This window comes from Botryllus schlosseri, chromosome 13, assembly GCF_051294905.1.
Source record: "Botryllus schlosseri isolate E-star chromosome 13, Bs_hap1, whole genome shotgun sequence".
NCBI classification, from domain to species: domain Eukaryota; kingdom Metazoa; phylum Chordata; class Ascidiacea; order Stolidobranchia; family Styelidae; genus Botryllus; species Botryllus schlosseri.
In genome coordinates this window covers 13,272,617-13,294,499 of record NC_137248.1, presented here as the reverse complement: position 1 = coordinate 13,294,499, position 21,883 = coordinate 13,272,617, and the positions used below count along the sequence as shown (strand labels likewise).

The 21,883-nt window shown below is 37.7% G+C and overlaps 2 protein-coding genes and 1 long non-coding RNA gene across 3 annotated transcripts in view; 1 reads left to right on the top strand and 2 right to left on the bottom strand.

Moving 5' to 3' along the window:
* The window catches only part of LOC145453227 (BCL2/adenovirus E1B 19 kDa protein-interacting protein 2-like), a 213,560-nt gene extending 205,266 nt beyond the window's left edge, over positions 1 to 8,294 (bottom strand). Inside the window, exon 1 of the mRNA XM_080331209.1 lies at positions 8,276 to 8,294. The gene's annotated coding sequence lies outside the window, so the exon portion shown is untranslated. The remainder of the gene's footprint in view (positions 1 to 8,275) is intronic.
* LOC145453205 (integrin alpha-1-like) overlaps positions 1 to 21,883 on the bottom strand; it is a 57,051-nt gene that overhangs the window by 7,730 nt on the left and 27,438 nt on the right. Inside the window, exons 8-26 of the mRNA XM_080331178.1 lie at positions 21,769 to 21,863; positions 15,427 to 15,544; positions 15,072 to 15,236; positions 14,773 to 14,895; positions 13,516 to 13,636; positions 12,503 to 12,687; positions 11,680 to 11,741; positions 11,534 to 11,623; positions 10,759 to 10,828; positions 9,182 to 9,271; positions 8,914 to 9,068; positions 8,515 to 8,658; positions 6,293 to 6,395; positions 5,583 to 5,774; positions 4,948 to 5,175; positions 3,287 to 3,438; positions 2,448 to 2,575; positions 1,291 to 1,404; positions 574 to 718 (exon numbers count right to left, since the gene is read on the bottom strand). Coding sequence (XP_080187304.1) covers positions 574 to 718; positions 1,291 to 1,404; positions 2,448 to 2,575; positions 3,287 to 3,438; positions 4,948 to 5,175; positions 5,583 to 5,774; positions 6,293 to 6,395; positions 8,515 to 8,658; positions 8,914 to 9,068; positions 9,182 to 9,271; positions 10,759 to 10,828; positions 11,534 to 11,623; positions 11,680 to 11,741; positions 12,503 to 12,687; positions 13,516 to 13,636; positions 14,773 to 14,895; positions 15,072 to 15,236; positions 15,427 to 15,544; positions 21,769 to 21,863 — 2,480 coding nt within the window. The remainder of the gene's footprint in view (positions 1 to 573; positions 719 to 1,290; positions 1,405 to 2,447; positions 2,576 to 3,286; positions 3,439 to 4,947; positions 5,176 to 5,582; positions 5,775 to 6,292; positions 6,396 to 8,514; positions 8,659 to 8,913; positions 9,069 to 9,181; positions 9,272 to 10,758; positions 10,829 to 11,533; positions 11,624 to 11,679; positions 11,742 to 12,502; positions 12,688 to 13,515; positions 13,637 to 14,772; positions 14,896 to 15,071; positions 15,237 to 15,426; positions 15,545 to 21,768; positions 21,864 to 21,883) is intronic.
* Positions 15,881 to 19,779, top strand: LOC145453265 (uncharacterized). The gene is made up of 3 exons (XR_013919675.1): positions 15,881 to 16,550; positions 17,086 to 17,153; positions 18,152 to 19,779. It is a non-coding gene; the product is annotated as an uncharacterized LOC145453265 (long non-coding RNA).

The following is a 21,883-nucleotide window of genomic DNA, read 5'->3' as shown; positions in this document are numbered from 1 at the left end:
GGGCAAGATCATACAAATGGTGCAATGAGATTCATGCATGGCGGGCCACTTTGACGTAGCCTTCGTGACAACTGCGTTTCAATTAGTTGATAGTGACAAATCATGATCTACTTGTCTCTCAAGAATGGGTTCTTAACCTTGGTTCAATGAAATCCTTGAGAGTCCTCGGACTAAGGGGTCCATGAAAGGTAAACGATAAAACTACATCGTCTTTCAAAACATATGTCTTTATTTTTACCTTACGACTGTTTTGTCTTACTTTTAGCGCCCACCACATGTCACAAGCAAAGGTTATGACTTTCTCTAGTCATCAGCTAGCTTTTAAGATAAAAACTAGACCAAATTCCATTATAAGGCTATGGACAGAAGTGGTGATCGCGTTTACGCGGGCCAACACAATTACCAAAAAAATTAGGGGCCCGTGCTACAAAAAAAGTGAAGAAACACTGCTCTAACAGGTTTTCGGACAGGAGTCATGTCTCATTCTAGAATACGGTTTCAGCAAAAGTTGGGATCTGGAGTTTATTTTTAGGGAAAGTCGGCGCTCCCCTCCTCACTACTGCGTTCACTTACCTTAATTCCGGAAAATGACAAGCTCGAAGAGTACTCGACATTGGTCTGCACCTGATGCGCCTCTTCCGGCCCCGCATTTTTAGTCTCAATCATGAGATTGAGTATTCTTTTGCTTCCCACATAATCCAGCGTCTCCACACTTTCTCTGAATAGATACACAGCTTGGCAGATTGAAATCAGAAAAAATTATATGGCAACTGTGTATGTGTGATTCCTTGCAAAATTCGCAACCATTAATAGGAAAGAAGCGGTGCATGGAATGAATTAAGACTGGATGTCCATCGACATGGTCGCCACACGGCTTACTTTCAGTTCCGAACCCTGATTTGTTTGCTGTTGCGATAAATAGCCCCGAATCCATCTGCTTGACAGATCTTAAATTAATGGCTACGAACAACGCACTTTGATGCACGAACAAAGTACTATCCTGAATGCAACTTCAAAGCTCAATAAAACCAAAAGCAATGTATAGTATAACCGAAACAAAGAATTTCATCACCAATTAAATGAAAAGTCTTGATTGGGATATGTTATTAACAGATAGGATATTGGCTCATTTTCTTTCATAACTGGATAGAGACTATTTCTTCCTAACGAAACATAGACTACCAAGAATCTAGCAAAGTCAAATACTTTCTTGACATTGACGATGTTATGAAATTTGATCGGAATATTTTACTTCATTACCACATTCAATATAGCCCTAAGATAAATTACCCTGATAATGAAACCACTTGAGATCCAAGCACTGAGATGTCTGCACTGCATGTTAAATTGTCCCCACAGTCAATCAAAAACCTGGCCACATCAGTTAATGTTGTTTCCGTGAATCTGCAATACAGAAATCTCTTGTGAAAGAACAACAAATTATTCAAAATAATGTAACAGGAGGTGATGATTGTCTCAAAAAAAATACCATTAATATTCCGTTATGCAAATTTTTTCAATTAAATAGACTTGTCCATGCATTTGATAAATAATATCTGCTTATACAGAAATTGAGAGTATTTGGTATCAACACTAGAAAGTACATAAATACCCGGAGAGTAACTTAACTTGCACGAAAACAAAACCGGCTAATAAGGGGCTTGTAGCCCAACTAGATTGACATAATCTAGAAATAGAGGTAAAGAAACTTCATAATTAGCATTTGAATAGTATATTCATATTGAAATAAACCCGAATATTTTCGGCTGACACTCGTCAGGGGTAATCGTCAGCAACTAGTAGAGAACTGGAAAGAGCATTGTATATCAACAATCGTATCACAAAATATGACGTCACCAGCATGAAAGAGAGAGCATTCTTTCACGCTGGTGACGTCATATTTTGTGATACGATTGTTGATAAACAATGCTCTTTCAAATCCTCTACTAGTTGCTGACGATTACCCCTGATGTGAGTCAGCCGAAAATATTCGGGTTCATTTCAATATGAATATACTACCGTATTCAATTGTATATTAAGTTCTGTACCTCCAAGAAGCTCTTCAAATAATGAGCATTTGTTGAATCAAAATGATTCGGTGGATGTTAAAGAGTACATACTGGAGAGGACAGTCTGGGGAACAATTAGAAGTATATAAAATTCGAAGAGCAGAATTCACCACACAGTCTAAAATGCAATCCCAGTTAAAATGAAAGATGTCAGGGTTTCCATTACCCTTTCCTGTAGGATGTATGCCATAAGTTCTCTGACATATAAACGCGATTGAACTGGTACGGTTACTTTCCAACGGATATAGTTGACATGTCAGTGAATAGTAGCATTGTATGGGATGTACTTGATACAGAAATATGCAAGCAACATTGATTGTACAGGAAATACCCAACAGAAGTCAGCGTCAAATTGTCAGACAACCGAATCATACGAACATATCTAGCGTTGGCACCAGGAAATCTTCATTGATCCCACCGGAACTTTCCCAGATATCGGTACTGTTTTCAATCATGTCAAAGTCCATCTTCATTTGCACTTCTGTCAACATGTCGTCTATATCTTTCTGCAATAAAGCATCGGGCACGTTTTCAGTAAATCAGAGCACTGTCACAAGGGTTGCATGGCCGCTCAATAGTGTTTTGCACGGTAAAATGGACGGAGAGAATATCTGCTACAGTACTGCCATCGGAGAGAGGTATTGAGGTATATCATCCCCTACTTTTGACAGTGATATTTTTTCCGTTTCAATTTGACAATAGCTATTACTTTTCACGAAAGACATATTATTCTTTTATTAGAAGATTCATGCTGTAAAATACGTAGACACTTTAGAATTTAGACATAAAAGCAGCGAAATAGTTCTATTACTACAGTTACGGTATAAAGATAAGTTTTCAAAGTAGTCAGTGATGCAATTGCAAGAGTTTATTTCACTTGATGTTGTCTGGTCTCCTTGCCAGTGTTGCTATATATAAACACGGTCTTGATAACAGCTACAAATTAGGGCATGAGAATATATGTAATTGCAAAACATGACAATAATACAGGTAAGTTTCAATCAGATAATTATTCTAAAACTTGCTCTTTTCTTGGTAAAATTTAGAAACTAATGAATTGGATTTGAATACTTTTCATTAGGGACCAAAACAATTTGAGTCGGTAGTGGAGTGATGAAACTAAAGCACTGATTACTAACCATCTGTATGGCGTGATAGCTATTATGATATTGTAACAACTGCGAGTCAGATATAAACACACACATACAGACACCGACCTCTAGATATAAAGTATGGTTGAAGCAATTCTTCCTTCCTATCCCATGCACAACTTTGGTCTGTTTAAGATTGCGATGATTGCCGGAGCTGTCGTGAAACTTCATCCTGGATTTGCTCTTCAAGATATCCGGATGTATCTCATACTCGACGCCTTTTGAAAAGATATGTTTCATGTCAATTAACAAAAGTTCACACTTTTGGAATGAATCCTTGAAATCTATTGCTATTCATTCCCCCAAATTCATTATCGACAAGCTTGCATCGGACAAAAGTGTAGTAATTATCTGAACGTTGATTTTAAAAATTTCACATCATCTAATACAGGACCGGCCAACCCATGGTCCGCGGGCCACATGTGACCTGCGAGAAAGTTTTGAGTGGCCCGCGAGGTAATTTCCGAAATTAGTAGTATTATCAAAAATGGATTGCACAGTTTGGATTGCACAGATTGCACAGCCAACCAAAAATTTGATTAGTCTGGCCGCAACACTTGAGATGTGATGACTAAAATATCAGTTCCAACGCGTTGGCAGAGCCATGAGCCAGTCCCATTTTGGTAGATCTTGATACACTACAATTAAGCAGAATAATTTGCGATAGATTTATCAAAAGTAAAATTTTCTACACGCTTCGCGCAACATGTTGTCACTCGATTTCTTGCTCTTAATATTGTTACCCCTTTGTGAAAATGAAAGAACGCGTAAAGGCGTAATGTATCAGATTGTGTCTTACTATATTCTCGATTACGAGACAAAGTGTCGTTCAACATTTGCGACCTTGCGTTTGCGCTCGCAGAAAGCCCGTAGACTATGAAACCTAGGCACAAAATAATTGACGCATGTTGGCCGAAGCTTTGGATATAGATATGTCCAGGCGCCGAATAGTTCAGTCCTTGCAAACTGCGCCCAGCAATATACAGCATGTGCGCAATATAGTCAAGTGACAATGTTATTGACCTATGAACTTCGAAAAATTTTCACGCTTGGCGCGGCTAGTGGCCCGCGCAATAGTTCGTCAATCGAATGTGGCGCTTTGGCTGAAAAGGTTGGCCATCCCTGATCTGATATAAATCAAGGTATCAAGCTAATGGCCTATGTGTGGACAAGATGCTAAGTCTTTGTGAACTTTCAAAGTTCAGTCAACCTGAACGTGGTCAGCTTTATTTTAGCATTTTTTATTGCTATGTTAGATTTGACCCGCCTACGAATTCATGTGTCATCAGTAGGGCAAGTTTCTGCAAATTTTGCAAATTTTTTTACTGCTTTATTGATTGATTGTTAACATTTTTAAAATTAAAATTTTTAATGCAACGTTTGTTAAAATTAAGTGCAACTTTCTCACAATTCGAGTGCAAACAAAAACTTGCCCTAGTGATCAGTTAGCTTCTAACGTCATATTGATCATTCCTATCCGATACCGAATACAGTGCTTCCGCTATTTCTGTATCAATATTGTTGCCATTCGTTATTACGTATTGGTTGGATGACGTAGAAGTCTCTCTCTCTCTCACGATGCCAATATACACTGTGTTGCAAATGGGTTTCATTATTTGGGCATTCTGTTTGACACATCATCTGCACTTTGTTGCCTTTGAACCTGGATATTTTGCGTATAACTGATACATCAACAGTAGAGTTTATGAATATTCAACGGTACTTACTTATCGCTCCAGGAAGAGTTTTTCCGTAATAAGAAAAACAAACGGTGCATTGAAGACACGGCACCCTCATTGGCTCAGTATCTATAGTTGTGTTCGTGGCCGACCAACAATTCTCGTTCCTTCTGTCTATGGCTTTTGTCAAGAACGAAAACTGGGATATAATCCTGACGACCGGCCGGGAACGCAAAACGACAATTTGATTGGATCCCGGCGTGCCGACGAGAATGTCTGTAGACATTGTAAAGTCTTTGGTGAAATGACTCAAACACGAAAGAAAGTTAAAATTACAAATGTCTCGAGGAATATATTGGTAACAGAATCGAGCAAGTAAACAAGTAACTCAATAAATGACGTAAATCAGGATAAAAGGAAAAATGTCGCTACCATTTACAAACGTCGTGATTACCACAGTGCAGGTCAAGGAGGCTGCACCTGGGCAGAACAAAGCAGCCTGATACCTGATACAAATGATACATTTCGAAAAAAACATTCTCAATCATGAAATACATATTAATTTGGATATTGGAATAGTCATCTCTTGTCACTCGGGTAGAATGTACAAGACCTGTTTCTGACAGAGAAGAATTCAGATATATATAAAAAGTAGTTGCTGTAAAGCCTGGGTCTCAACATACCATTGTAGCCATTGCCATCATAATCAACATTGCCTGTGACGCTTTGTCCAAACAGTTTCAGGTCCCCACTGCGTGACAAATCGTTTGCTGCCACCCTTTGCGAAAATTCCTGCTTGAAATCACCATTTCTTCCAGGAAACAGATAAATCGCACCATGACCATCATCCTCATTAGGAGCAGATACGACAATATCTGGCGTGCAATTGAGATCAGAAAATTCTAAGTCAGCATAGAGATTTACCAGTGACAGTTTTGAATGACACAATAGCATAAAAAACATTATAGGTGTTGCTGCTATCCTATGATAAAAGAATATTTACAATTTACAGTTCTTAGTAGGTGTATTATTATTATCAAAGATTTATGGATTTGTGATGCGCAGATACAATGTATTGACTTAAAAACATAGAAGCATATTGAGGCAGGTACAGCTAAAAGCATGTCATTACTTTGAAAGAGTCATTATGACTGTAGTATGCATCCTGTCTATACATTGTGTCATGTACATACTTACGTCATTGGATACGTGGATTTTTAGACGAGCCCTTCGTAAAACATACTTAAATAGCCGGATATACCTACTTACCAAAGTAATCAATGAAGTCATATCATATTATTTTGAATCTACTCCAGATATATACCTAACTATGCATTGGGAAAAATATTTAGCACAAAGTAATTTTTATGTATATTCCGTAAAACGTAGTCACCTTGAATGTTGTCGTCATTGATATCTCCTACCGACGAAATCACCAGCCCAAACCGAGAGAGTGGATTTCCCGAACCTTTCAGAATGCGGTCAGGGTTCTTTGACTGCAAAATAGCTGTGTAAGTGTATACTAGTGGAAATTACCTGCACAACACTAAGGAATAGACCGTATACAAACAAAAGATCTTTAATCGCAATAATTCTCCACACTGGAAATCAATGAGATTTAAAATATTAGAATGTTGTGAGCATTTTCACTTTTTTTCAAATCAAGAATTTTAGTAAGTACCTAAGGTACAATACATTTAAAACATAAACCACCACTATCGAATTAAGGAGTGGATTTCTAAACGCTACCAAGGTTATTACCTATTACCAAAGGGCGAGTTATTATTATTGTATGGCATCCGGTCAACAAAGAAATAGACATGTATAATTGAGAAATCATGAAGGGCTATAAAGAACTGTAATGCAAGATAGCGTAATGGTGGAGCGTCCGGCTTCTTGATCGGTAGGTCGTGGGTTGAATCCGTGGTCGGGTATTACCAAAGACCAGACTAGAAACACTGGTACCCTTGACTTCCCCGCTTGATGCTCAGCAATACTGTGATAGCAAGGTGGTAGTGGTGGTGCAAGACTTTGTGCCAGACAGACACATCGCGTGTATGTATATTATGAGTCGGTGTATATGCCACCAAAATCATCAAGCACAGAAATATACCAAGTCTCATTCGTACTGGTGCAGCTGTTATGTATATATAAATGAGTATATCAATATATCTTTTCACCTAATGTATCTAAAAGTTAGAACAAGTGCTTGTTGGATTCATATTTATGATTCACATAAGTTACTAAGCAACCTCTGGGCAGACAGTATCATAATCACCATTATTGGGTCTGATAGATGAATGAATGATTAGAGTTTTTAAAAAAATCAATGTATGCTGATTTTAAATGTACATCTACAACGCAAATTGACTGAAATTTTGAGTCTTACTAGCAAAGTAGCCAGCCTATTACTATATGTCCACTACGGTACCTCATATCAGTCAAGTAGTAAAAGTAACACCTAAAATATGCACCCAATTACAAACTACTTCAAGAGGAAATAGAAAATGAAAGTATAAAAATTACTGAAATAAGTACTTTCAAGAAGTAGATTGGGTCGAGACGTCACGTTAATCCCAGTAAATCTGAGGTGGCTACTTTCGAAATTGCATGGTGGATTTTTAAATAAATGGAATTTTCGAAAATATATCTGGATGCAGTAGTACAAGTCTAAAACAGTGGTTCTCAACCTTTTTTACCTCGAGGACCAGTAAAACATCAAAACAAATGTTGAGGACCAGTGAAACTTGAAAATAAATATTAGGGCTAAATGTAACTACGGTATATATAATATCCAACTCAATGTAGCATTGAAAACTTATTTTAATGCTACTTTTTTGATATTAGATACTTGCACGTGGTTCTATTTGATTTTCCGCAAGGCGAAGCTCGTAAAATCCAGTCAAAGATCATCAATTTGATTATGATCGTCCGGTATGGTTTGAAGGAAATGCGACTTTGCCCATTGCTATAGCCCTATTATAGTGTCAAGTGTTGCTTAATTGCACTGTCGGAATGTAACAAATTTCATTTAAAAGTCTCGGTAGCTTTCACATATAACTTGTCCGAAACGATCTGTTGGCTACTTTTTAACTGTTTCGTAAAACACTTGTGCCATTGTGACATATATACGATCAAAGTAGACGATGAACTTTCTATTACGACACAATGCAAAAAAATTATGTTCCAAACTTCTGAATACATTTAAAATTTGATGTTTATTTCTCTAATTAGTGGACAAATGCCATTTTGGAATTCAGATTAAAAATTTTGGCGGACCGGCAGGAAACTTACCACGAACCAGCAGCGGTCTGCGGCTGAGGAATACACTGGTCTAAAACGTTTGTGGCCATTTGAGTACGTAGACACAACCAACATAAGTACTCCAAAAAAGTAATACTTCATTACTTACCACCTCCCGCTAGCACCAGTACATCATGCATTGTAATAAAAAGGTAAGGTTTTGTAATAGCAAGAAAACATGACTTGACAAGGAGAACACCAATTGCTGAAGTCATAGCAGGTACATAGTCGTTTTAGTCATGAATAATAGCATAGGAAGTGACTAATATCAGTATGAACAAATTGCAGAATGAGTGAACCTTCAACACTGACCAGAGTTTTTCCACCAATGTACAGATACACTCTCCCTTCGTCAGGTTCTATATCGGAATGTAACGGAGCGCCGACAAATAGATCACTGAACCCATCTCCGTTGATATCTTCTGAACATATGGCAGCACCAAAATATTCTCCATACTGAAAGAGATAGACGGATTTTATTTCTACTGCTGCTGGAAGATGACAAGTACAATGCAGCTCTACACCACAAACACATTATTCTAGATAGGGAGCATGGAATTTTACACAATTCCACTGAGAAATAGCAACTCGCACAAGGGAATAAGAGAAGCAAATGGAACATAAGCTTAGATTTTTCATAAACACGAACACTTACCAAAAATATTTTCAAGCATTGATAGTTTTGCTAACACAACAATACCAGCTGCTTACTTTTCGTCCCATCAGAATATGAGAGTTGCTGAGCGCTATTGAAGAAGACACTTTGTAAATGATGACACATCCCGTTCCATCGTATCTTGGAGCACTTGCGGCAGTGTATGGGCCTTTACTGGCCCCGAAAAAATTACCTACTCCAACAGCATATCCTGAAGATAAGTTACCAAGTGAATGTCACAAAAAATCCTGTTGATCCAATGAAGTAGGAAATCATATTTTCATTAATACCCGTCAAAGTGTCATTTATGACGTAAATTTGTACCTAGATATGCATCCGCCAAACTCTGATGAAGTACACTCTCAAGGTCTTCCAAAGTTGGTATGCTCAAGGATCGATCGTCCGCTGCATTACCTAAAATATAGAAAAGACTGCAATAATATCTAGTACAAATATTGCACACATGGAGTGTTCAACTACATTCTGGAATGGAACAAACTGTATTGAGGTCCGATTTACAAATTAAATGGATGCAAAAACTTGTTTTTCTAGCTTGAACTCAAGTCCAACACATGTTAGCAGTCAATATAACCAATATATTAATTCAGATGAGGATACCAATTTTCTGGAAATTGCGACAGTTTCTTTCTACGTAGCAACATATCCATTGTACAACTTCATTGATGACCATTTGCCACTTTGTTCTAGTTACTACCCATGCTAGCATGATATGTAAGCAAGCGAATGACGGCAGAATCAAATTTTGAGTAAAGAATGGTGAAATAACAATTGGTGCCCCTCAAATGGGACGATCAGAGTATGAGACAAATAAACACAAAGATCTGTAATTATAATGAAGTTTCTCATAGCTAACGCATGTATACCAGCATAACCGTAATATTGCGAGCCAAAGTCATGAATAAAGCAAAACAGCTCAGCTATATTTGCAATGTATATTATCAGCAAGCACTGAGTTTCGATTCCTTGCTTGTGCAATGTGCAGTTTGCATACTTGTTACCTAGCATCATTCAATTTGAGTTGTTTACCTTGTGATCATAAGCCAACATCAGTTTGACAAAATGTAATAGTGTTGACATACAAGATCCAAAAAAAGAGCATCCAATTACGGTGGTGCTTGCTTTAGTGACTAGAAATAAGGTAAGGTGGTGGTTTTCCTAATCATTCAAACCATTGGAGATTGAATATGTGTTGACTACGCGATTATTGAATACGATTACGAATCCGAGTTACCACAAATATATGTTACAGTGGTTCTTAAAACTTTTTTGAGCGCAACACAAATCTGAATTTTATTGATATCTCGCGACCCAAGCCTCCCACATCGTAAGAAATACATTTATAATATTAGTATACAACGTATTTAAGGGAATACATATGAAATAAAGTAGGTGCAGAAAACCATTTGTCCGCAACGAAGTTCTATGAAACATGATTCACTACATAAAAAGTCATTGATACAGTCAGGTTGATGTCACATGATATTTCTCCTTCATAGTAATATCAAAGCAAGTCTCTTGAATTGTGGTCCATGCGGCCATCAATGGCATCTAAGCTTTGTCTATTCACGCACTCCTTGCATAGGGGATTTTGAAGCACAAGGACTTCTGAACCTCTGAAAATGACGATTGATTCATTCAAAATACATTCAATGCATTCAAATTTACCAAATATTATAAATATATTAAGCGATCCATCTGGTGCGGTCGTGACCCCTACTTTCAGAACCCCTGCTATGCTATATTATAAGCCCAATAAAGTTTTGATTAATACAATTAACATGTTGATGAACAATGAAGATGTCAGTAGAATCATACAAAATACCTTCTGCTACACATAATTTCCTACTCCAAATTCACGGCAACAGTATCACAAAACCTACCTTCATTTTCTAAACTTGGTGCTGATGTGACTTCATGAATCACAGGCTTTGAGGTTGCTTTGACATTCGTCTACGAAATGCGAACAAACATGAACAACAAAAGCAATAATCATCAATTCAATTGATTTGAAACAGGTATTATAGCAATGAATCAAAATTTATGTCATTATCTCACAAGTATAATATCATTGTATTGCTGCCTTAAATTAAACTTAAAATATTTTGCATATTGACTAGGTCACTCCTGCCGAAAGAATAATGGAGGTCACCACCTAGTAGGGCAGGAGCGGGCCGGATATGCGAAAATAAAGTACTCGGCGGGCCGGATTGCAGAATCGATACATTATTCGCGTATTTAACCACCTATACAAGGAATAAACCGCATTTATTGTAAACTTTAAGTTTAAAGCATAGACCAAAACCGCATTTAATTAATTTATTACCCTAATGTACCACTAATGTCAACAAGTTATTGGGGCTCTGACTGCATGTCGCATGTAGAAACCCTTAGTGAAGACTGCAAGTGAACATCAGTTATATTGGAAAAGAGCCTTGTATGATTTATGTTCATGGTCGAAAATGTTCAGTCGCAAATGTATGTAGACCTGAACAGAACAAATAGTTTCATGACCATCTTTCTCACGTTGGCAAACTTGGATTCATTCTGCGACGCATAATAATTGCCAATCAGTAGGCCTATATCAAGTAAGATACACACAGGTATGTTATGACGAAATCAATTATGAAAAAGAAATACTATAATGTGGTAATATACTTGTGTATCATTGCCTCCGTTATATCCACCGTATGAGAATGCGTCACCTACAAGATCGAAGCATCCTGGAGCCCCCATTACAATTGATTCCTATGTAAATAACAATCGACATGGATGGTATTTCACAAAAATTTCAACACATTTACCTTATTGCTTGCAAGAGAGAATCCCATTTGACAATTTTGCATTGATTTTGATCTACCGCTTCCTGTAAAATTGAAAAACAAATTCATGCAATATTGCTAGATACAAAGATGAGCGACAACTGTTGAGTCTTCATTTATTTGTAAATCTTAGGCACAGATTGCAGTCCGCTGGGAGCCACGTAAAAGGGACATTGTATTCCTTCTTTTGATCTTTGAACAAACCATGCCACAAAGATATACAGATACAAACAGAGGACATTGACAGACAAGAATGGCATGGGTCACGTCATGACAAAATGTCGTTTTAAATCAGAATGACACCTTAGAATTTTCCAATATGCACAATAATATTTGATACAGCAGAAAGAGCTGGTGAGCATATAATGTTATAGATTCTCACATATGCTGAGTACTACGATTGCAATGTTTTTCACAACTAAGTTGACAGACGGAATGCAGGCGTTACTTGTGTCTACTTCTTCAATTTTCTGATTCCTACTACGGTACTCTTGTCTTTAAAAAATCTTAACAGTGCACCAGGTCATGAAAGCGATGTGAAAAGTTTACCAGTTCAAGGTAACGCCTCTAACCGACTACTAAGAATAGCGAAGTGTTTGAATCGAACCTAAAATCGAACACGCATGATAAGTCACATTTTGAATTGATATATAGGGCCTACAATATACCACATGTGAACATAATATTATATTCCTTGTCTGAGCTTAAACCTAATGCTTCGAAATTAAATAGAGTGCAAAACGATTCTGCAACGTCTCTTGAGAGATGTCTGATGGATCGAGATGAACACAAACTGGAATCAAACCTTCCAATTTGACGTTGGAAACGGCAAGCCGAAGTGTGTCACGGATTTTTCCAAGTTTTGAAAAGTCAGACACCCCGAAGAAGTTTCTGTCCCCGCTAATTTCTTTCAATTCCTTTTCGTCGTATCCGGCAACACCGACTGCCAAGATTGACGCATTTCTGCTTTTTGATATGTTCACCTGCTCCCTGACAAAGGAGAACAGTGGATATAGTTTATGACACAAGAATATAACAAAAAACATTCACTACAACAGAGAAGGCCTGGATGGCAGGAAGGGGATGATGGAGATAGATCACAATTAGAAGTTGATTAAATGGACGGTTCTTTCAAATATAGCACTTTTATGATGCTTTTAGAAAATTCACATCGGCTATTAACATCTGGACAGAGGTGGCCAAATTAGTCATCGTTGATACTCAAACAAAAGCAATAACATAATTTTCTAATCAACTCAGAGAAGAAGTACAGATTTTCAAGGCATGCAGAAGCACTTGAAGTCGATAACGAAAGATCCGAAAAACCGTTAAGCGAAATTTCAAAAAATTATATTGCGAGTCGTCAAACATGTTCACATTAATAAAACGTGGCTACTGGTGGCAAACAATCGCAATAACACAAAACGATGCGTGATGACATAAAACAAAATGGCACAAATATAAAATTATCGCTTTGATCTACCAGCAATATCAGTCTTCTAAAGTCATCTAGGAGAGAAACGCTAAGACATTAACTATTCCTATTTATGGCAATTCTGATGTAATACTGCAGTGTTATAACGAAACTGCTGTCACGTCTCATTTCTCTAGCACAATATCATGAATTTCAAGGAAATACCAATAAATTTTTGTGACAACTTCATGTTCCCTGCGCCATATAGATTCATAGGTTCAAGTTGAGCATGAACACATTGTATCAACTGTATAACATTTAGATGAGATTGAAACATGAAATTCATTTCACAACTACAGGACACCAATTTATTACCCCGATGATACGCATGAATCGTAACTCACTTCAAGTTTAGAAGATCCGCAGGTGTTGTAGCTCCGTCCGTCAACAAAAGTATCATTTTCAAAGCGTCCGGCCTTGATGCGTTGCCCCACAACATTTCATTCCCATGTTTAAATGCAAGACCTATGAGAGAAGGTCGCATATTGAGATAGTATATAGAATAATACATACAATTTCAAATCAACAAATAAAGCAGATCTAATCCATCACAGCAGCAATGAGTCCATGAAAGAATGTTAATTCAGTCTAAGGTGATAAGGTATATTACCCCTAACCCATTTTAACTGTTTGTTTAGTTTTTGCAAGATTTACTACTGCAAATTACTGAGAACGGCTGAATTATCGCGGTAGTACATCACATCGCCATCACAACTTCCGTTGCTACCAAGGTGTGGTAGTGCTGTAAAATTGTGAATTCACACCAGACTCCTGCAAATGTGTGAGGTTGGTGTATCAATAAAACTTGGTAGGGTACAATTGGTAATGCAATAAACAATTTAACTATTATATCTAATTGTTTAAATATTGCAAAACATTGATTTAGTTATTTAGTCTAGTGGTTCCCAACCTTTTAATTGACACGGCCCGATAACTAAATTGAAAATTTCCTGCTACCTACCTCGCAAGCTTGGGAAATTAATAATAAAAAATGCAACTTGGCGACCCCAAAGTAAAAATCGAACTGTACTGAATCAAACTTGTACATAACATATAAATTTGCACAAGCCAATTTTGAGAGAGCATAAATTCTGATGCGACATTAAATTGAGGTATGTTAGGGTTGCCAACTGACTTCACCCTACCACACACTATCCTAACCCCTTTCCTCAGAAACCACACTCATTTTTTACTATTTCAAATGTACGTTTACATTATTATCAATATTTTCCATAAACATCAAAATTGTGGGGCATAATATACTAGCTCATAAAATTATATAAAAGTAAACGCATTGTACCAGGTCAATAAAAATTAGGGATTATTAAACAATGACTAAATGAATTATGGAAAGGATAAGTAAATGAACCAATTCGACTGAAATATTGAATTAAATTACACAATTTCAGTACTAGCATCTAGTTTTTGCTTAAATAACATGATATCTCGAGACTGGAGAAGAATAGGGATGAAAAAATATGAGGAGTAGGAATACTAAATTATCAAGAGAATGTGGACTCACAGTGGAAGAAAACATCAACTCCCATTCAACAGTAGGCCACTCTTTTTGAAATGACCAATAAAGGCCCCACAATGTTTACCTGTGTAAGTCTGTCCAGCCATGTAAGGTAACTCATGTAGTATTTCGAGCATTTTCTTTTTCTTTGTATCACCATCATTTCCATATTCACCAAAGCCCAGAGAAATCACATCTTCTGTTTTAGCTTAAATGTAAAAAATGATATGGCAATGCGATATTAGAATGATCATCATCATCTTTCTAACTTATTGGCTATCTGTGGGTATGAAAACAGTTTAAATGGTCATGCGATACAGGTGAATCATGATAACTCCTTAGTTAGTAAAAGCAAGGGAACACTGCAACTATAAAACTACTTACATTGGGAGCTGTAAAGCACAAGACCAATATCTTGTTGATTAGGGCCAATTTCAAATCCGCGTAGAATATTTCTCAGCCAGCGTTTCACTTTCTGGAAGTTGCACTGGTTGACACTTCCCGACTGGTCAATCAGCATCACTATATCCATCTTCCCTCTTATACATCCTAAACCACAGTCAAATGAATGAAGTATTCACCATGACTTGCCAGGGTAATAAAGCTGCAAACTTGAGTGGGATTTCCGCATAACACATTTTATTTTAGACATCATTTAAATTTAGTGAAGCAAATTGCAGTTAGTTAAGGGAGGAGCAAAACAGAACAGGTCAAGAACCACTGGTATGGAGGGTGACACCTTTTTTTTCAGGATTTCCAATTATCGTTGGTTCCGATGAATTTTCTTTCATTTGGTAGCAAACACCAGCCGACTCCTTTGCGAATCCACAGTTTTGCTGCCAAAGTGATCCACAAGTCTGGAAAAATAGGAAAATTATCGCAAGAATAATAATCAAGGAAAGTGCTTCTCAGCCGGTGCGATGGTACGCACTTGTACAGATGAAAAAAATTGCAGTGCGGATGAAAATTGTGCATATATCTGACATGGAACAATTCAAATCAACTCAATAGGATATGAAGTACAGTGGTTCCCCAACTTTTGTCGCTGCAACGCTTTTACAATAATTTTTTCTATCATCAGCAGGAGTGAATTAATATTTCACACTATTATTATTGTGTATCCAAAATTCTGGTTAGTAAGCAGCTATAATGACCTGGCCATCCACACACTACAAGTCCTTGTGCAAAGCCCCACAAGGTAACAACTTATTCAGCCAATAAAAGGTCTTTAGTGCACCAATTGACATCAAAATGAGGAAAAGTAACTTAGGGTGGAGGCCAAAAATATAGATCAAATAATAGATCTGGCGATTTTGCACGTTGCTGGATTTTCTGCGGACCAGAAAGGTAGATTAGTAAGATTCTGCCACAACCAACTGAGTATAGACTGCTGCTTCTTGATCCTGGTCGCCACCAGGATTAAAGTCTCGATTAAGGTACACAAGCATATAAATTTGGCGAGGTTTGTAATAGTTAGGACATTGTAGATTGGAATTGCTTATCTGAGGTTCGTTATAAAGATAGTGAAGATTGCATGTTGACGATATTTTGTTACCGGTACTCAATTGTGCTTCTTATTGACTGATGATCATGTTATTACAGAATGTTTAATGATAATGATAATTGCATACAAATTATGTAATAAATGAGTTCCGCCGTTCTCTTGCATTGGATACAATCAACCAAGCCGTGAAATGCTACATCGCCAAACATGGCAAAAGAACAGAACAGTAATTGAAGGTTGCTTCAAAACAACAGAAAGTGCCCAAACTGAAAATGCCTGTTAAGGCCTTCAGAACATTCAATTGGAAGAGTGACTGAAGATATGGTATCTGACCCGGTGATGGTGCTATTTATTTCAAGGTAAATTTGTAGACATTGATTATATCCATAATGTGGCGCATTTAAGTAAATTAATGGTTATAGAGCTGTCATACCAGCATAGGATCAGCCACTTGAACATCATTTTAAAAGTGATTCCACCGTATTGTCTGTAGTTACTGCAGAAAATCAATCATGTAAGTTATATTGCGAGAGAGTAATGAGAACTTGCTCGATATATTGACCGCATTGAGAAGTGTTCCCCATGATGATGATCGGTTCGTGTCTGAGGCAACTCTTGTTATTTTCATCACTACTTTTTGCTAACATATCAATTGTACGAGTGTAGATGTATATTATATCGAATTCTTATCCAGTGGTGTATTCAAGGGAAAGCATTCACGATATCAAACGTTCTTGTCATAACATTCAGCGATTTTATAATGAGATGTTTTGCTAGTCGCCAAATGATCGGTTTCAGTATTTTCCACCATACTAGCAAATATGCATGTGCATTGTGCATATGTAAACATACGTATAGCCTCAAATCCTTCTGAAACATTCACATGTTTTCCAGAAACAAGCTACATGGAATCGCAGTCAACATGCGTGACAAAGACAAGTGATCTGCCGATCTGCCACCTGGTATGTAGCTTTAACTCATTTGAATTTCATGTCGGGTTGATATTTCAAAATATACAGTCTTGCAGTTTGGCAAACTTTTGCTCCACTGCCCCAACTATTGTTATGTAAAAAATTCCCACATTGTACTGAGTTTGCTAGTGAAGTGTACCTGCGAACGATAGAGTTGGAAATGGTGTTTGACTGCTCGAAAGATTGCTGATTACCAGTGCAATACACATAGTTACAATCCTGTAACAATTGATATAAGATGGTATACAATGGAGCCTGACCGATTATATCGCTTTGCCGATAATATAGACTCGATATCACTCTTTGAAAGAATTATTGGTATCGGCCATTGGAAATGAATATATATGGGCAGTTTTCGTGAGGTCACAGCATGGTGATAGGAAGTCCATAAACTATAATCTTTGACCACTAGACTGAGAATATTGATATATTTCACATATATTACACTTTACAGGTTTCCTGATACAGCCTTTCTACTTTATTTCCTGTCGAAGTATAGCATTGGCTGTAAAGCTGTTCAAATAGATGCCCTGAAGGTTTTCAAATGCGCATTTTAAGGTATTCCACACAATTTGAATATAGGCTATAGTGGTTATCGGTGAAGGGGTTAGATATTGGTTTTATCGGTATCGGCCCAAAACTCCAATATCAGTCGGCCTCTAGTATACATATACAATACAATGAAAACTACCAATTCTGCACTTTATGATCAGCTGGTTGCAGAATTACAAGTTTTTAATGACTAGAGACTGACCGATTATTGGTTCACCGCTCATATCGAATGGATACCCCACTTGGAAACAGATATTGATATCAGCCATTAGAGGAAAAAATATCAGCCAACAAGGCAGGGAGAATTTCCAAATGATTTCTTTGTGATTGGCTTCCTAATACAAGTTTTAGTTTAATCATAGGTTACTACCTCATCGCAAGTTTAATCATACGTTACTACCTCATCGCAGAGTCAATATGAACTTCTTTTAATTCAGAAAAACAATGAGCTGAGAATTAAACTGATGGTGTTGAAGATTGAGGAGCTCAAAGAAAGAAAAGACATGAGAGACAAAGAAAGACATTTTAGAAAGCAAGAATTCGAAATGCGTATCGAAGAACATGCGATAAAAATGGAAAAATATAGATTAGAACTAGGACAATTAAGGAATTAGTGACATCTGTAATGCAATATTTCTGTGTTCAATTATTTCATTGTGCCTTCCTGTCAAGTTATGTAAATAGCCGAATACTCATTTTCTGAAAAGCAGCATCTCTTTATAATATTTCATTGTGCCTGCCTGCCTGCCCCCTCTAATTTTCGACGAGTTTGCGCACACTCAGCAACTCACTACAGACCCTTGGACAACAGTGCGTAAACGTCTGTAAAAAAAGTCATCACTTCGGATTTTTTCGTGCGCAACTTGGATTTTCTGTGCGCAGAGACCATGTCAGCACTGCGCATTTGCGCACGTGAGTAGCTTAGAGGGAACATTGCTTATAGGTATTATTGACGGTGCACATTTTTTGAAATGCAACATTTCTTTATAATATTTCATTGTGCCCGCCTTCCAAGTGTTCCTCGCCTTATAGGTATTGTCGATGGCGCAAATATTTTGGTACATTTTTTCAATTCATATTTGTCAATTTGAATACAAATAATGGGACACTGCTCTTTGTTTATTACCTACAGTGCAATTGTAGTTAAATCTTTCATTCCACGAAGTCATGCACATTTCATTCTCTTTATTATTTTTACACCATCACGGTTTACTGTGTTCGTTAAAATTTTAAAATAAACATAATTATTAGAAATATGTGTTGATCTTATTTTCAAGATAGGCTATTGCGTCAGTGTATCCAACTTCAGATGTTATATCCGTAGCTTCCTCGGGAGTAACTGCAATATCAGGAACTGGCTCATTGGTTTTTGTAGCAAAATTGTTCAAACATATGGTTGCAATGATTGCCAGGACGGTGTTTTCGATTTGCATTCGCATAGGATTTAGCAACATCTGGAAACGCTGTTTCAGAACGCAAAAGCATTGCTCGATCAGCATGCATGTCTTTGAGTACATATAGCTGTATTTTTTTCTTGTGCAAGCTGTGGATTTGTTAATGGAGTCATCTGGTACATTTTTAGAGCATAGAGCCTCTGTCTCCCAGCACAACAGCATTAGTCAATACCGGTATTCTCTTGGCATTGCAGTCCATTTGACAGTTCGAAGAAAAATATCCCTTCCTGCAACGATAAATTTTCTGGTACAGAGCCACCTGGGGACTTTATTGGGATATGGGTACCATAAATGCAACCGATGACATTTGGAACTCCAGTATGTCAAAGAAATCACTCTTTGTTGGTAACGAATCATCCAATCGTGGGATAAATTTTCTCTATTCTCTGATAATGCCCGAGAAATGCAGTGGATTATTCGGCGTGCAGTTGTCCGGCTTACACACCAATCAAATCAGCATCTGTTTGTTGAAAATGACGTAGCAAAAATCGGAGAGCACAGAGTAATTGCTTCATGGGGTGCAAAGCTTGGCACCGACATCCAACCATGGGCTGTCTTTAATCATGTCCAATAGAATTACCGTAGCTCCCTTGTAAAATCTGTAGCGGTCATCGAATTCATTTTCTGGGTATTTTACAAATGAGTCCGATATGTCTGCCAAGTAATGCATGGGCATAACAATTGTATTCTCGTTGTCCGAACTGCCATCTACGATGTCCAAAATATCCATACTACAGACAGTAATAACAACAGTACCAGTTTGAAATGCCGTCTTTAGAACTTATAACTGTGAATGAACTACAGAGTAATATGCATTAAAGCTGCAAAGTGGCTTCAAATGAATTTCATAAGTCTACCTAGGAAACGACGGCATTCATAGCACATGACCAAAATCGACAACATTTCCAATCAGCATTGCCATTGAAGCAATATTTACTACGAAGTCGATTGGTTGACATGACAACCTTCCACGGATCACTACATTTTGCGTCATTTTGACGCAATAGCGTCCAACATCCTGGATTTGTAGATCTACTAACTTCGCACGAACATCCAATGTTTTGGCGTGCGGATCATCTACTTCTAAATCGGGAGATCTTGGAACTCGCAGATTAAGCGAAAATCCAGGATGTTTTTACTCAGCTTTTTGGCCTCCACCCTTAGAGACATTTAATGGCCTAATGCGGAGAGTTACGAAGCAAAAAGTTGTGCCTAACTGGTCTGAAATAGCCAGAAATATTTAGCAGCAACCGGGTCATCAAGAAATAGCGACATATGTTGGACATATGAAACAAAACTGTTAACTCTCTTTATTTTCTTTTTGTGTATTGATTAGTGGTTGGTTTGTGCAGATTTAATTTTTGCAAAACTAAAATTGCTGATAGTTCTCAAATAGGCTGAAAAGCACTGATCAAGGAGGAAACGAAAGGACATAGTTTATTTTTGTCCTTGTTGTTTTTTACGGCATATACACCGACTCATGATACACATACACACGATCTGTGCATATGCATACCATGAGTACATGATGTGCATATGCCGCTGGACAAGGAAGTGCAGATATAGCCTTTACGACTTTCTAAGTCATGCACCACCCCTCCATGCTATCCCAGTAATGCATGAGCGCCAAGCAGGAAAGCCATGGATAGCAGTGTTACTAATCAGGTCTTTGGTCTAACCCGGCCAGGGATCGAACCCACGACCTACCGATCAAGAAGCCGGACGCTTAACCATTATGCAAAAGAATCTCGAAATTACAATGTGTAAAAAAACTTAGTCATAGATCAAGTATTACATAAATACATAAAATTCTATTAAGCACACAGTTTGACTATAGAAATTATACATGGAACGGCAACGACCGATTTTGCACCTTCGTTCCGCTTCGCCGAGGCTGGAGTGGAGAGTGGTTTTGCGTAAGCAACTGTAGGATTTCTGGCAATCCAAAAGCTATCTTCCCGAGCGCAGAAATTATTTAATATGGTCTTGATCGAAAGTCACTGTCGCACCGATTCCGAAAATATAAATTAAAATAATGATCAGGCACTGATCCACCTAGAATCCGTCCTCCAAGTCGAAATATCGGCATTGTTCGAACAATCGGAGAGTCGCAACGGGTCATTGTTATGGTCATTGTATTGCGGTTACCCGATTGTTCTAAACAATGCCGATATTTCAGACTTGGAGGACAGATTCTAGGTGGATCAGTGCCTGATCATTATTTAAATTTATATTTTCGGAATCGGTGCAACAGTAGCTTTCGATCAAGACCAGATTCAATAATTTCTGCGCTCGGGAAGATAGCTTTTGGGTTGCCAGAAATCCTACAGTCGCTTACGCACAACAATTCTCCTCTCCAGCCTCTGCGAAGCGGAACGAAGCTGCAAAATCGGTCGTTGCCGTTCCATGTTCAATTTCTATAGCTTGACTGACATGTTGCATAGCAGTCAATACTAAACCGAAACATCATGTCTGTGGCATCACAATGGCAATAGTTGAAATGCACATATAGTAGTATAAGTGGTGGCTGCGAGTAGGAGCAGTATTTCCAATTTACACGTCTGATGTATGTATGCTGCTACTGATTCTGTTTGTCTTACCGTCAATGTATTTTTTCCTTCTTCGTCAGTGCTGATATCCACAGTCATTCCAACTGATTGCTCATCTTCTAACACATCCGTTTCCTCTGATTCATCTTGCAAGATAGATTAATAG